Source organism: Podarcis raffonei, chromosome 8 (genome assembly GCF_027172205.1).
Source record: "Podarcis raffonei isolate rPodRaf1 chromosome 8, rPodRaf1.pri, whole genome shotgun sequence".
NCBI lineage: Eukaryota > Metazoa > Chordata > Lepidosauria > Squamata > Lacertidae > Podarcis > Podarcis raffonei.
Genome location: NC_070609.1, coordinates 66,869,121 through 66,885,773, shown reverse-complemented (window position 1 = coordinate 66,885,773; position 16,653 = coordinate 66,869,121). Strand labels below are relative to the sequence as shown.

General features: G+C 45.2%; 1 protein-coding gene across 1 annotated transcript; it reads left to right on the top strand.

Annotated features, from left to right (window-relative positions):
- Nucleotides 1-2,034: 2,034 nt before the first annotated feature.
- CFAP107 (cilia and flagella associated protein 107) lies at nt 2,035-6,986 on the top strand. The gene is made up of 4 exons (XM_053400533.1): nt 2,035-2,272; nt 4,272-4,385; nt 4,490-4,667; nt 6,720-6,986. Exons 1-4 carry the CDS (start codon nt 2,162-2,164, stop codon nt 6,914-6,916), a joined length of 600 nt encoding a protein of 199 aa, XP_053256508.1. The 5' UTR covers nt 2,035-2,161; the 3' UTR covers nt 6,917-6,986.
- The last annotated feature ends 9,667 nt before the right edge of the window (nt 6,987-16,653 follow it).

Below are 16,653 nucleotides of genomic sequence, written 5' to 3'. Positions count from 1 at the left end.
TCTAGAACGAATTAAGTTCTTAACCCGAGGTACCACTGTAGTGCCTATGGTCCAAGGTTGTTGAACCCTTTTTAAAAAAAATCTTCATATGGATGATATTCAGGAAAAGAAGCAACCTCAATAAATGTTTGAATGTTGCCAATTTAAGGACAAGGTAATTGGGAAACAGATTTGTGTCTTTCGGCTTTTTGTGCCAACCTTTTTTTCTGTAGGGGATCAGTCCTGTGACCATTCTTGGCAAACCATTCCTACAAACCCTCAAATGTTTAGATGCTTTTTTAGAGGAGCAAGACTGGAGTCTGTACCCAGTATCCCTGGGGAGCAACTGGAGTCCCAAATCCCTGGGAGGGTTCCCTACCCCGCCCCACAATTTAACAAAATTAGAGTGGTGGTCAGAATGTTGGACTAGTATCAGGGACATCAGAGTTCACATCCCCATTCCACCATCCACTCAGTCATGAAGATATTACATGATGTTAGACCAAGGAGAAAGGGGATAGAGACCTTGTGTCACTGGGAGGAGGCCAAGCAGGGAGCCCAGTGCGACGTGGCTTCCTATCTCATGCTCAGGTGAAGCCAGCCATTGAACCACACTGTGCTCAGCCTCCTCTGCCTGCTCGTCATCAAGGGGGCCCAGCCCTCTACCAGAAAATATTGGGGGGGAGCAAAGACCCCACTAGGCATTGTCAGGAGCTTGTCCTACACTCGAGTAGGACCCTGGTAGAGACACATGCCCGACTGGCATGTTCTCTCCCTCCTGGTTGTTCGTTCGGGAGCTTTAAAAGCTTTCTTCAGCCCAAACATCACAGCGACCGATGCCAACAGACATCGGCACACTTAGGGATCTGCAGAGTGTTCGCAGTGTGCGTAACAGACCTCAGCAACTCAGCATTTTGGCTAATCTATTTACATATAAACGTACACGGAGCACTGCAACATGGCTCCCTCTCTCTCTAGCATCAGACAGCAAAGAGAGAGAAAACAAAGGACAATAGTCCCACTTCACGGAACACAGTAACACAAACATCCTGTCTCCGTCACTTCCCACTGTGGAGTCAAAACATACACCGTCACATGAAAGACAACAATCCAATGACTGCAATCACAGAGCATGAATTCTAACAGGCGTTGGTATACCTGCATTCTGACCACCTGGTCCAAAACAATAGCCAGGTGGACATATCAGATTGTATCCGATGTTAGCACCACTCACAGCAGACCCACAGGAGTTAGCAGATTTGACATACCATAGATCTTTTCATTTCAATGGGTAAACTCTGAGCAGGACTTAGTTGGATACAACCCATTTTGTACCAACCGAAGCTTCTGAGACATCTTCAAAGGTAGCCCCACACTAAATGCTTTGCAGTAGTCTACCTTGGCTAGTAACAAATGCATAAATAAAGGAGGCCAAAACCAGACAGTGTAGTTAGAGTTACAGTTGGACTACTAGCCTAAGTTGGGTAGGGGGTGGGGAGAGTGAGCGCCTAGCCACCACTGCAGCTGCCTGGGCTTCCCTAGAGGGCAAGATAGGTTTGCTTTGGCACATTGTGCTATTTGTGGTAGTGCTGTCCACCACTAGGTAGAGCATGCTAATGGAAAATGAGGGAATCTGGCTCCCTAAATAAATTTCAACAACACGGCCAGATTTTTAATACTGTGTGTAGATCGCAGTCTCTTGGGAGTTGGACATGCCTGCTGTACACATTTAGCTAAGTGTAAGTTCCAGGTTAACCCAATGGGAGTAGTTTCTGAGCAGGCATGCATAGGATGGTGCCCTTTTCTGTGCAAACCCAGACATCTTCACAGTGGTCAGATTGCAATGGTAATCTGCATGTTGATGGATTCCAATTCCACCAGCCCCAGCCTATCATGCCTCTTGATTTGGATTCCTCATCTTTGGGTGGGGTAAGCAGCAAGCATTATCCCCTTATTCTGCGTCCATTCACAAACACGTGTTTTGTTGCCTTCAGTGGAATAGTAGAATTGATTTCACCACGGTAGAATCCCTTGTTGCCTGGAGTGTTACCATGGGGATGGTCAACAATAGGCAACCCGAGACCAAGGAACATCAGAGGTTAAATGTCCTGCTCTGCACATACAGAGATGGAAGTCTAGGACCTTTCGAGTTCACTCTTTGCCAAAGCATGTGAACGGGACCATGTTTACTCAGTGTAGAGATGCACAGGAATGGTACACTCCCGGCTGGAAGGTCGAACCCAAATATTCTACTAAAGTACTTATTGGAAACTGGCTGGAAGAAAGAAAAAAGGTAGGTTTGGGAAGGGAAGAAAGAAAGGGAACTAAATCCCAGGTGGTTACAGTAGAGAGGGAAGGGAGAAGATGGTAATGAAGCATCACCCCACCCCCAACACCTATAACATGGGATAAAATTGATGGGACACATTAATTTCCTGGTCCATTTCTAGGAACAGATCAAAGGGCTTGCATTCCTATAAAGAATACCTGAAGTATACCTGAAGGAGTGTCTCCACCTCCATCGTTCTGCCAGGACATTGAGGTCCAATGCTGAGGGCCTTCTGGTGGTTCCCTCACTGCGAGAAGCCAAGTTACAGAGAACCAGGCAGAGGGCCTTCTCTGTAGTGGCACCCGCCCAGTGGAACGCCCTCCCCTCAGATGTCAAAGGAAAAAACAACTACTAGACTTTTAGAAGACATCTGAAGGCAGCCCTGTTTAGGGAAGCTTTTGATGTTTAATAGACTATTGTATTTTAATATTCTGTTGGAAGCTGCCCAGAGTGGCTGGGGAAACCCAGCCAGATGGGCAGTGTGTAAATAAATTATTATTATTATTATTATTATTATTATTATTATTATTATTATTATTATCATCATCATCATCATCATCATCATCATTAAGCTCTGTGTGGTTTAGGAACCAAGTACTGCAGCTTGACGCAGGCAGAAAGTCCCAGGTTCAATCATTGGTCTCTCCAGGTAGGGCTTAGGAGATAACTTTCTCTGAAACCCTGGGAAGCCACTGCTGGTCAGTGTAGACAATACTGCGGTAGATGGACCCATGGTCTGACTCAGGATGAGTTGGTAGAGCAGATGCTTGGCATGAAGGAGGCGTTCCTAGCATCTCCAGGCAAAACTGGGAATGTCCCCCATCTGAAACCACAGAGAGCTGCTTCCAGTCAGTGTGTACTCTGCCTATCTGACTCAACTGCCCCAGCCCACTCTGGGTGGCTTCCAGGAGAATATACAAAAACACAGCAGAACAACACGAATTAAAAGCATCCCAATAAAGGGCTGCCTTCAGATGTCTACAGATGGTTGTATGATTATGTACACAATTCTGAACTACATGGACCAATGGGGTGAATTAGTCCAAAACAACTTCCTGCATGACTGTATAAATTTCTCAGGGACCATTATGTTAGAGGTGAGGTGGGTGTGACTACTGGCAGGGTCTTCTCAATGGAGACCCCTGGATCTGACAGTTCTCTTCCCAGAGGGGCAACCAGGGCTTGTTGGCACCACATGAAAACCCTTTTGAAAACACCAGTCATTTTGGATCTCTGGTAATTTTGAAAGCCAGGTTTTATCTGATTGTGTTATTTTGTTTTTGCGAGAATTTGTGTATAACTTTACTTGGATTATCTTGGACTTTCTGTTGGGAGTTGCTCTGAAAATTGGGCTTTCCAGCTTATATCGTGGGGTGGTAATATGATAGAGGTGTATAAACATTTGCATGGTGTTTATGCATCCGATTATGCACAATACCAGAACTTGGAGAGACCCAGCGAATTTGTGAATGTCGGAGATCGAGGACAATAGGAAGCACTTCTTCAGAGCTAAATGATGGAATTCACTCGCAGAAGATGGGTGGCTTTAAGAAAGGATTAGACCAGGGTTTCCCAACCTTGGGTCTCTAGCTGTTTTTGGACTACAACTCCCATCATCCCTAGCTAGCAGGACCAATGGTCAGGGAATGATGGGAGTTGTAGTCCAAAACAGCTGGAGACCTGAGGTTGGGGAGCACAGGGTTAGACAGACTTCAGAAGTTGATGAACTACAACTTCCACTATCTCTTTGCTGACTGGGGTTTATGGAGCTTGGAGTCTTATTACATCTAGAGAGTCACATGCTAGCCCCCACGCTAGTCCAAGAAGATATGGAGGCCCATTTGTTCCTTACCCCTGCTGTGGAATCTGAGAGGGTCAGAATTTTGCTCCAGGACTCCAAGGTGCTTGAATAAACCATGCTTGCTTCCCAAAGAGTGACTGCCACTTGTCTGCATTTTCATAGTTCATACGTGACCATGAGGGAACCGGCGAAAGCACCTACGACCGAGATTATGTTCGTTACCCAGCTCAGATTCCAGACCGAATGGTGATGAAAAGAATTATGAAGCAGCTGGATGTAAGTAATAGGGAGGGCGGGAAGACAGATCCAGGTCTGGGGCTGCATGTCTCCAAAAGCAGGATGGATTCTTGTGCTAACGCTCAGCATGTGTTATACTTTAGGGCCTGCCAAAGAAGTACATATTGACCCACCACGAAGAACCGAGACACCATCACTTGGTATCGCAATATGACGATCAATATAATAGGCACGGCTACAACCCTTTGCTGCCTCCACTTCGCAAATGGAATAGACACAAAATGGCTTGGATCCCAGAGAAGACAGACTACCCGCTTGTTGGTATGTGGTAGCATCTCAAGAAAAGGAAAAAGAGACAAGGCAACCTTGAAGGTTGACAATAGGGGAGGTTGCTCTCATCATGCATACCGACCCATCATTTATTATATGGTCCTGTTAACCTATTAACATCCCATTGACCCATTAACATCCCAAGTATCTATTCCATGGGGATCCTGTGTGAATACTGTAGGAACAGAATCCAGATGTTGATGGCCTCCAACTCTGATAATGGTCAATAGTCAGAGATGAAGGGAGCTGTAGTTCAGCAACATCTGAACTAAGTTCACACAGCTTCCCCATCCCTGAATTAAAAGAATATTGTAACTAGCAAACCTGTGGCCCTCCAGATGTCATTGGACGACAGTCCCAGCCAGCATGACCAATGGGCAGGGATGTTGGCATCTGTAGTCTAGCAACATTCCGAGAGTTACAGGTTCCATCTCTTCTACATGCTGTTTGGATTGCCCATCCCTTCCTCTCATTAAGGCCTTTGGTTTATTCCATCATCATCATAATGCCGAGAAAGTCATCCAAACACACAGATTTTTATTTTTATTTTTGCCCTATGCATCACAATGCTTGCAATATTCTCCTCACTTATGTTTCTGCCCGGATAATTCATTGGTTAGATACTTTGTTTGGAAAGATTTATATGCTGCTTAAGCAAAGCAAAGCAAAGCATGAAGCAGTTTACATTAGTGGGGTAGGAGAGCTGAAAATAATGTCAATATATTTCACATCTGGCAAACAATGTATCCTTTTGGTTTCAGATGGTACCTGGGTAGGCAAGGCTAAAAAGCCCAGGACACAAATGTTCACAGCCCTCTAGCATCTATGGTGGTTCATTTACCAGAAGTAATGCATTTAGCATTATCTCTGGAAGTGATTCTGACCAAATGAAGCCTCCTAGAGCATAATACAGTGGTACCTCGGGTTAAGTACTTAATTCGTTCCGGAGGTCTGTTTTTAACCTGAAACTGTTCTTAACCTGAAGCACCACTTTAGTTAATGGAGCCTCCTGCTGCTACCGCACCACAGGAGCATGATTTCTGTTCTCATCCTGAAGCAAAGTTCTTAACCCGAAGTACTATTTCTGGGTTAGCAGAGTCTGTAACCTGAAGTGTCTGTAACCTGAAGCGTATGTAACCCGAGGTACCACTGTATGCATCAGGGGCTTAATATCAACAGTCTGGGAGTCCCAAAGAGTTGGTGCTGCCAGACTGAAGCACTGATTCATTACAAGTGCAGAACGGACATTATGTGACACTTGTAAATGTGCCAGTTGCGCAGATGGAAGTGGTTGAGTGGGCAGATATAGGGTAAGGAGATAATTCAAGTAAACCTCTCCCAAGCTGTCGAGGGCTTGAATTTCAAATTTTGAATGGCTAGGTCTTGTTTCTGAATTGCTAAATCAGTAAATCACATCAGGGGGGGGAAACGTCGCACAAATCACATCGAAGTTGTTTCCAGCATTTCACCTAACCTAAGGCCCAGGGGCTAAGCCCAGAAATAAATAAACTGCAAACTTTCTGCAAGACCATCATCCCAGGAAGCTCAGTAACAAAACAGAGAAGAAGGATAAGCCAATGAAAACAGGTGGGTCTCTAAGGCCACCTGGTATGAATTCTAAAGTTGTGGGCTACTGCAAAGATAGCCCTGTCCTGAATGCCTGTCATGAGTAGCAGGCAAATGAGAAGAGCCTCTGTCACTGATCTTAACATGCAGGCAAGCTGCTCTGGGTGCAGGGGACCTTTCAAATAAGTACCTCCAGCCCTAGAGCAAGGGTGGAGAAACTCAGGTCCAAGGTCCTCTCTACCTGGCCTTCATGACTCTCTCCAGGTCACACCTCCTCCTTAGTCACCCCACTTTCCCCAGACCACACCCTCTCACCTGCCTTGCTTTGCATCCTCCTTGAGCATTTTTGCCTGGCTGTAACGTGGTCCTTGAATTCTGATGATGATTTGCCTGTGCAGAAGATCCAGAGGAATGGATGACTGTGTGTAGAAACTAGTACAGTTTCTCTGCCCACTTTTGCCTTTGTCCTCATTTCAGAACCACCTACCAACTATGGGCTTTTCGAGCACATTGTGAAAAAATGGGGCCAGAACGTGCCTGGAGTGATGAACAGCGTCTACATGGTCTCCTACGTCAAGCCGCCTAGTACAGCCTATAGCGCTCGCCGGCGGCCTGTCACATTTCACACCCTTGAGGCCAGTGTTCCACAGTGGCTGCCACGAAGTTCTGTTTAGTCTCTCTGAAAGGGTGCAGACCATCCATGTTTCGGCGCAGAGTTGAATTAAATGTTGTATCTTTACCCAACCAGCTGCAACAATCAGTGCTTTGTGTCAAGTTGTAAGGGTTTGGATAGAATCATGGAACTGCAGAGTTGGGTCAACTAGTCCAATTTCCTGCAATGCAGGAATCTCAACTAAAGCATTCATGATAGGTGGCCATCCAAACTATGCTTAAAAACCTCCAAGGAATACCAAGTCATCTGCAAAGGCTTTCACTTTATATTCCTTCCAACCAACTGAAATTCCTTTTATTTTTTTCATTTTTCCTTATAGTCCTTAGAAAGACTTCCAGTACCGATATGAATAATAATGGTGATTATAATGGTAATTTCAATATTTTCTGTTATTATTTACTATCAATTTTGCTTTTTGATCAGAATATATTGCTTTTATTCCTTTTATAAATGATTGTCCAATGCCCATTAATTCCAAATTTTTTAATCAGAAATTTCCAAGATATATTATCAAAGGCCTTTTCTTCATCCACAAAAACTAATATCGCTTGCTTTTCATTCCTGGCCATCAAATATTCAATTATATTCACGACATTCCTTATATTATCTTTCATCTGTTGGCCAGGAAGAAAGCCTGCTTGGTCCTTGTACTGTCAGAACATTCTTCCTAATATTTAGTCAGAATCTCCTTTCTTGTCACTTGATTCCATTGGTTCAGGTCCTAGCCTCCAGAGCAGGAGAAAACAATGTTGGTGGCAGTCATTTAGCTAATTGAAGATGGATATTGTATCTACTCTCGGTCTCCTCTTTTCCAGGCTAAACATGCCTCTTATTTGCAACAGGCCCCAGATCTTCTGCTGCTTTCCCTGCTTTTTTCCCCCTCATCTGCATTTGCAGATTGTATGCAAATTTGGGCCATGAGCCTGGGCCACTGAGCCCTTGAAGTAACTATCACTTCCCTGGTGGACCTGCTTATGACAGCTTCATTGCCAAAGCAAGGGTCAAGGAGTTAGAGCACACCCACCCCACCATCACATGTATGTCCATGGCCAAGTAAACCCTACTCAGAGTAGACCCACTGGCCCAAAGAGAGGTGCCTCCTATAGGCACCATTCGCCTGGGGAGCTTGTAGCCAGGTCTGCTGCAACAAACAGCTGTGTAAGCCTTTGGGAGGCAGAGACGCGAGAGGCCATCAGAGGAGGGAGGGAAGGAAAGAGGGACAGAGGCCAGTGTTGTCCATGGCACCCCTGACCATCATGCAAGGCACCCCAGGCTGCCACGGCACACTGGTTGAAAACCACTGCTTGAGGCAGAGTGTGCCGATGCGGTTAAGCTAGCACTTGCAACTTGACTGATCTCAAGGTCTCCCAGGATGCAGTAACCACGACACCCCCCTGGCTTTTAGGTTTATTCAGCAAGCCCTAAACTACCTGCGCCCAATGTACCTTAATTATCTGCTATTCTACATGCTGCACTTTGATCACTGACATCTTCTGGTGGGGCACTTTCATTGGTCATCCCATGGCCCTGAGATTTGGCAGGCCTCCACCAGGAACCAAGCCTTTGGAGCGCCAGACTGCCCCCTGCAGAACATCCCACCAGTAGAAATCCTGCCAGAATTAGTCCTGCTTTCTTTGAGATATCTTTACAAGCCTGTACCTGTTCAGATAGGCCCTTTGGGAGGCTTTTGTAGTTGTTACACAAACCATTCTTAACTGATGGTTTGGCAGTATTACATCTTTACGTTTTACGCCACCTTGGTTTTGCATATTCTTTATTTAAATGAATACAAAAATAACTCTTTAGGCTGGACTCGAACCAGACGACCTTCTTCAAGCAGAGAGACGGTCCTCTCTAAAGGCAGAACACAGGGCCACCCTAATGCAAATAAGGTATGCATTCAAGGTGAATGAAAGTCACCGCGTTCCTGCCAATTCTCTGGCTCTCAGTGCAACTTGCAAACAAACCTTTCTGTGCCCTTGGCTTCAGCAGACCTTTATACACCCTTGGCTTTGAAGGTGTGTACATCGCCCAGCGCTCTGGGAAGCACATTACGTACACAAAAGCAGTTGGAGATGCACTGAGCCAGCAGGTTTTGCCTTTGCTTTGTAGAAAATGAGGACACAACCTTCAAATTAAGGCTGCCAGCCACCTGGTGGTGTGTGTGTTTGTGCGTGTGATAGAAATTACCTGGCCTTTACCTTTAAGTGCTGATGGAGCTGCAAAAACCTACAGCTGACGTGTTTCATGGGATGCAGATAAAGCTTGCCGTTTGCTAACATTTGTAGGTCAAGCCATGGTTGAAAAGCACAGAGGCCGAACACCAAGTTCTCTAAGGAAACCTTGCTGTTTTGTTTATTTGCAACAAAGGAAGCTGCCTTATACCGAATCAGCTCCACCTAGTTCAGTATTTGTCTCCACTGGCTGGCAGGGGTGTCTCCTGGCCCTACCTGGGGATGCCAAGATTGAACATGGGAACTTCTGCCTGAAAAGCGGGTGCTGTGCCCTGATTTTCTAGTACAACAGCTATAGCACAGCGCATCCCCTAGCAGGGGTCCTGAACCTCTTACCATGCTGAAGTCTTACAGGTACAGTTCCAGTGACAGGTAGGTAGCCGTGTTGGTCTGCCGTAGTCAAAACAAAATAAAAATAAAAATTTCTTCCAGTAGCACCTTAAGTAAAGGACCCCTGTCCATTAGGTCCAGTCGTGACCGACTCTGGGGTTGCGGCGCTCATGTCACTTTATTGGCCGAGGGAGCCGACGTACAGCTTCTGGGTCATGTGGCCAGCATGACTAAGCCACTTCTGGCGAACCAGAGCAGTGCACGGAAACGCCGTTTACCTTCCCGCCAGAGCGGTACCTATTTATCTACTTGCACTTTGACGTGCTTTCGAACTGCTAGGTTGGCAGGAGCAGGGACCGAGCAACAGGAGCTCACCCCGTCGCGGGGATTTGAACTGCTGACCTTCTGATCGGCAAGTCCTAGGCTCTGTGGTTTAACCCACAGCGCCACCCGCATCCCGTAGTAGCACCTTAGAGACCAACTAAGTTTGTTATTGGTATGAGCTTTCGTGTGCATGCACACTTCTTCAGATACAGTTCCACTCCTCCAATGGGAAAAGAGAGTTAGTCTTTCTTTTTCTTTTTTTGCTCCTTTTACAGAAGTTAAGTCACAAGACGGTCCTGCCCAGGGTGGGAGCAGGGGAGACAGAATAAAGCAACTGACAACACTGAATATTCCTACTTAAATTATAAACCAACATAGGTGAACTTTGTGCAATTCTCTGGTTCTCTTTGTTGGTGAAGTGTTCGTGTCCACTCGAAACAGAATCCCCAGCCCCAGATGTGCTACTCATAGTCCTGTTAACTTAGGAAAGTCAGGATCTGCCTTATACCAATTCAGACCATTGCTTATCCAACTCAGTATTTTCTACACTGCAACCAGCGTGGTGTAGTGGTTAAGAGCGGTAGACCCGTAATCTGGTGAACCGGGTTCGCGTCTCCACTCCTCCACATGCAGCTGCTGGGTGACCTTGGGCTAGTCACACTTCTCTGAAGTCTCTCAGCCCCACTCACCTCACAGAGTGTTTGTTGTGGGGGAGGAAGGGAAAGGAGAATGTTAGCCGCTTTGAGACTCCTTCGGGTAGTGATAAAGCGGGATATCAAATCCAACCCTGTATGATTTCAGAGTAGCATCTGTCCCAGCCCTGCCACGAGATGCTGGGATTGAACCTGGGAGTGCCTGTGTGCAAAGGCAGCTGCCTACATTTCTGAGGACTAAGCAATTGATTAAATAACTGATTTTCCTACTCCCAAAGTGCAGCTTTCCCCATCACTGACATTGAGTTAATGGGAAACTGCACCATTTGAACTTTGGCCTGCATCCAGCTGTCAACAGGAAGCGCAGCCAGGAGATGGAGCAGCCATGTCCTTAATGAAGCACAGTGTACCTTTTACACTAATTAGCAAGCTTCTTTTTCTGGGATCTGGATACTTCGCACAGGCTGGCTCGACAGTTTTTATTTATAGGAGAAGTGTCACCGAGCCACCTCTCCCAAACAGCATGTGCACACCTCCTATCGTCTCGTTGCTGCAGGCAGCATGATGCTCCACTTAGAACCCAACAAGATGGTGCTTTGATGATGCTCTTTGTTCTATTTCCCCTCACCTGACTCTGTCACAGCTGCTAAGAAGCCCGAGCTGCGTTTCCCACCAAAGCTGTTATCGCCTGGAAGGTGTTAAAAAAGAAAGACTAAGATTAAAACAAACACTGAAATAGCTCACCAGCTACATGGGAAGATGTCTTTTCTTCTTTTTTTAAAAAAAGAGGATTAGACAATTCCACAGAGGGTAGTGCTAGTAGCGGCTACTAGCCACAGAGTGTTATGGACTGGCTGGACGATGAGGAATGGCGGGAGGCTGCAGCCAGAAAACCCTTCAGGGAAGTCTCAGAAGAGGAAGAGGAAGAACCAGGGGAGTGGTGGTGGGACAAGGAGGACAGGTCAGAGGATGAAGTGAGGGCAGAATGGATGGGTACTGAAAAAGCAACAGGCTAGAGTGAGAGAGAGGAAGAAGAGGTAGAGAGCACTGCAGACACAGGACAGGCAGCTGAGGAGGTGATGGGTACTGAGGCTGCAACAGATTCACAGGAGCCTGCCAGTCCTACTGTATTCAGCTCCCCTTCTCCCTTCTCTTCAAGGGCACAGAGAGCTTTGCAGAGCAAAGAGCACAGGGTCCCCCTCCCCAATGGAGTTCAAGACTGCTGGGAAAGCCACAGCTATGAGTTGCTGTGCTGACCAGCAGCTGAACCAGTCCTGACCCAGAAAGGGGCTGTGTTCTACCTCCACTTTCTGAGGCAGCACATGTCCCTGAATATCAGCTGGTGGGCTTCACAAACAGAGAGAGGAGTGGTCCAGATATTGGGGAGGGGTGCATTATCCCCATTGCCTGTTTTTAAGTGGTGGTTCTTGCTTTTAATCAATCAACATATACGTTTTGAAGGGGGGAGGATTGTCATGGTCAGACCACTTGGGGACTTTGGGGAGTCCTGATCTCTGAGGTCATTGTCTTGGACTCCACAGAAGACGTGCATTGTGGGCCCATTTCTGGCTGAGATCAGACGGGCTCTGTCCCTGTTGAACTTTTGGTGTGTGGTGAAGACTTTATTTATTTCAGCAGGCATTTTAAGAAAGCTTTTCTAACTTTATTATTAATTTCAACTGAATTATCTCATTCATATACCCTCCAACAGTTCTTCAATGAAAATAGGGATGTCCTAAGGGAAAACAGGATATTCTGGGGTCTAATCAGAAACAGGGGTGGCTTCTTTTTTAAAAAAAATATTTTATTTAGGATTTTCTTGTTTTACAGAAGTGTAATGCCTCATATTTTTTTCCCCATGTAACATTTTTACAAATCCGTTTCGTTTGTTGAGGCATTAGGGGGAGAAGAAAAAAAAGGGGGGGAAGAAAGGGGGTGGAGGGAGGGAAGATGGATGGGGGTGGGGTCAGGTGGTGGTGTTTCTATTATGCTTAGTGTATGTAGAGTTTGGTGTCAGCGTTGTTTGTGTTGTTCACTTGTGTTCCTTTGGTGGTGAGAGAGTTTGGGGTTGGCGTAGGGCGTGATTGTTTGTTTGTGATTGGCTGCGGTGATCTTTGTTTTCGTGTGTGAGTGAGGTGGGTGGGTGTTTTGGATCAGGTTAGCCATATTGATTTGTATGCTGTTGGTGGATTATTGTCATTGTCTTGTTGGGCTGTGTATGTGATAAAGAGGAGCCATACCGGGGTGAAGGTGTCTTCTTCTGTTTGTCCCCGTGTCAGTTTCAGTTTATTAGTTAATTTTTCCAGTAGGGCTGTTTCCCATACTATTTGGTACCATTGGTCCATGCTTACTCCTGACAGGTCTCTCCAGTGTCTGGTTATGGTGTTTCTGGCTGCTGAAAGTAGGTGGGTTATGAGTTCTTTGTGGTGTAAATGGGCGTTGTTGTCTTGGAAGATGTTTAGTAGGGCCAATTCTGGGGTGATATCTAATACTTGTTTAGTTATTTTACATATTTCTCGTATGGCTGTTGCCCAGAATAGTTGGATTTTGGGACATTCCCACCACATGTGGAGGTATGTGCCTGTGGAGGTGCACCCTCTCCAGCATTTTGGTGAGGTTCCTGGGCGTATTAGCGCTAGTTTCCTTGGTGTTAGGTACCACCTGTAGGTGAGTTTCAGTGTGAGTTCTTTTCTTTTCGTTGATATGGATTTAAAGGGAGGTTTAGACCACATTCTGGTCCATTGCGTGGGGTTAATCTCATAGCCTATGTCATTCTCCCATTGTTTTTTGATTGCGTCTAGGGGGTTTGTGGGATTTTGGAGTAGTATTTTGTATATTGCGGATACCGTCCCTTTACTGTTTCCCTTTGTTGTTAGGAGGAGGTTTTCGAAGGTTGTCAGGGGCCTAGTTGCTGCTAATTTTACTGTTGGGTTGTTTAAGAGGGCATGTAGTTGGTGTTGTGTTAGCCAGGGCATTTGGGTGTCTTCTAGTTTGTCTTGTATTTCTTGTGTTGACAAAGATCTGGATCCCCCCAACCCAACTCCGCAGTTGGCAGAGAAAACTACACTCTTTTATCTTCTCACATAAAAAACCAAGAATAAGCCCCAAATGCCTGCACCTCCCCACCTCAGAAGGAGGATGGGGAATCCCCAACATAGAAGCATATTACATTGCCAACCAAATACGACATATAATCCCATATATACTCAAAGATGAGACAAAACAATGGGTACACCTAGAGAGGGACACAATTGAAAATACCTGCACCACAGCATACCCACTCCTCCCAAACAAACTAAAGAAAATTCCCACAACACTCAACAGGTACACACAGACCATGCTCAAAGCATGGAAAACACAAATAGGCAAACTATCCCCAACCCCATCCCCACTAATCCCCCTGGCGTACCACCCATTATTCCACCATGCAGCACAAAACCTCCAGATAAAAACCTGGCGAACCAAAGGCTTATATCGCCTAATAGACTTTTATAAAAATAACAGGGGTGGCTTCTATAAATCTAGGACTGTCCCTGGAAAATAGGGAAACTTGGAGGATATCTCTCTACAATCATTGTATGCCACTTAGAAGCTGTAGTGTTAACCAGTATAAAATTTGTTGAAATGATATAACTGCGGCCAGGATGATTATAGCAAAAAATTGGAAGGGAGAAAAAACTCCTTCAATAAGAGAATGGGAAATAAGATTTTGTGAATATATAGAATCAGCGAGACTTACAGCAGGGGTAAGAGGCCAATCAAAAATTAAAAACTGATAGAAGAGTGGACGTGCATGAAGGAATACATCAAAAAACATTGTTCTGGTATCAATATATCAATATCAATATATCAATATGCAATGAATGAAACTTATAGAGTAAAAAATTGAGAAGAAATGGGTATAAGATGAGATAGTCAAAAATAAGATTGATAACATAGCGAAAAAAAGAAAAGAAACAAAGGAAGCCACATATTTGTTGTTGTTGTTTAGTCGTTTAGTTGTGTCTGACTCTTCGTGACCCCATGGACCAGAGAACCCCAGGCACTTCTGTCTTCCACTGCCTCCTGCAGTTTGGTCAAACTCATGCTGGTAGCTTCGAGAACACCATCCAACCATCTCGTCCTCTGTCGTCCCCTTCTCCTTGTGCCCTCCATCTTTCCCAACATCAGGGTCTTTTCCAGGGAGTCTTCTCTTCTCATCAGGTGGCCAAAGTATTGGAGCCTCAGCTTCACGATCTGTCCTTCCAGTGAGCACTCAGGGCTGATTTCCTTAAGAATGGAGAGGTTTGATCTTCTTGCAGTCCATGGGACTCTCAAGAGTCTCCTCCAGCACCATAATTAAAAAGCATCAATTCTTTGGCGATCAGCCTTCTTTATGGTCCAGCTTTCACTTCCATACATCACTACTGGGAAAACCATAGCTTTTACTATACGGACCTTTGTTGGCAAGGTGATGTCTCTACTTTTTAAGATGCTGTCTAGGTTTGTCATTGCTTTTCTCCCAAGAAGCAGGCGTCTTTTAATTTCGTGGCTGCTGTCACCATATGCAGTGATCATGGAGCCCAAGAAAGTAAAATCTCTCACTACCTCCATTTCTTCCCCTTCTATTTGCCAGGAGGTGATGGGACCAGTGGCCATGATCTTCGTTTTTTTGATGTTGAGCTTCAGACCATATTTTGCGCTCTGCTCTTTCACCCTCAATAAAAGGTTCTTTAATTCCTCCTCACTTTCTGCCATCAAGGTTGTGTCATCTGCATATCTGAGGTTGTTGATATTTCTTCCGGCAATCTTAATTCCAGCTTGGGATTCATCCAGCTCAGCCTTTCGCATGATGTATTCTGCGTATAAATTAAATAAGCAGGGAGACAAAATACAGCCTTGTCGTACGCCTTTCCCAATTTTGAACCAATCAGTTGTTCCATATCCAGTTCTAACTGTAGCTTCTTGTCCCACATAGAGATTTCTCAGGAGACAGATGAGGTGATCAGGCACTCCCATTTCTTTAAGAACTTGCCATAGTTTGCTGTGGTCGACACAGTCAAAGGCTTTTGCATAGTCAATGAAGCAGAAGTAAATGTCTTTCTGGAACTCTCTAGCTTTCTCCATAATCCAGTGCATGTTTGCAATTTGGTCTCTGGTTCCTCTGCCTCTTCTAAATCCAGCTTGCACTTCTGGGAGTTCTCGGTCCACATACTGCTTGAGCCTTCCTTGCAGAATTTTAAGCATAACCTTGTTAGCGTGTGAAATGAGTGCAATTGTGCGGTAGTTGCATTCTTTGGCACTGCCCTTCTTTGGGATTGGGATGTAGACTGATCTTCTCCAATCCTCTGGCCACTGCTGAGTTTTCCAAACTTGCTGGCATATTGAGTGTAGCACCTTAACAGCATCATCTTTTAAAATTTTAAATAGTTCAGCTGGAATACCATCACTTCCACTGGCCTTGTTATTTGCAGTGCTTTCTAAGGCCCATTTGATTTCACTCTCCAGGATGTCTGGCTCAAGGTCAGCAACCACACTACCTGGGGTGTACGAGCCATCCATATCTTTCTGGTATAATTCCTCTGTGTATTCTTGCCACCTCTTCTTGATGTCTTCTGTTTCTGTTAGGTCCTTACCACTTTTGTCCTTTATTATGGTAATCTTTGTATGAAATGTTCCTTTCATATCTCCAATTTTCTTGAACAGATCTCTGGTTCTTCCCATTCTGTTGTTTTCCTCTATTTCTTTGCATTGCTCGTTTAAGAAGGCCTTCTTGTCTCTCCTTGCTATTTTTTGGAAATCTGCATTCAATTTCCTGTATCTTACACTATCTCCCTCACATTTTGCTTGCCTTCTCTCCCCCGCTATTTGTAAGGCCTCGTTGGACAGCCACTTTGCTTTCTTGCATTTCTTTTTCATTGGGATGGTTTTCGTTGCTGCCTCCTGTATAATGTTGCGAGCCTCCATCCATAGTTCTTCAGGCACTCTGTCCAGCAAATCTAAATCCTTAAACCTGTTCCTCACTTCCACTGTGTATTCATAAGGGATTTGGTTTAGATTGTATCTTACCGGCCCAGTGGTTTTTCCTACTTTCTTCAGTTTAAGCTTGAATTTTGCTATAAGAAGCTGATGATCTGAGCCACAGTCAGCTCCAGGTCTTGTTTTTGCTGACTGTATAGAGCTTCTCCATCTTTGGCTGCAGAGAATATAATCAATCT

What these genes read in the sequence shown, in the direction of transcription:
- CFAP107 (XM_053400533.1), top strand. Translation starts at nt 2,162, where the DNA reads ATGTTTACTCAGTGTAGAGATGCACAGGAATGGTACACTCCCGGCTGG. An exon ending in GGCTGGAAGAAAGAAAAAAG is followed by an intron (nt 2,273 to 4,271) that starts GTAGGTTTGGGA and finishes GCATTTTCATAG; the next exon opens with TTCATACGTGACCATGAGGG. An exon ending in GAATTATGAAGCAGCTGGAT is followed by an intron (nt 4,386 to 4,489) that starts GTAAGTAATAGG and finishes GTTATACTTTAG; the next exon opens with GGCCTGCCAAAGAAGTACAT.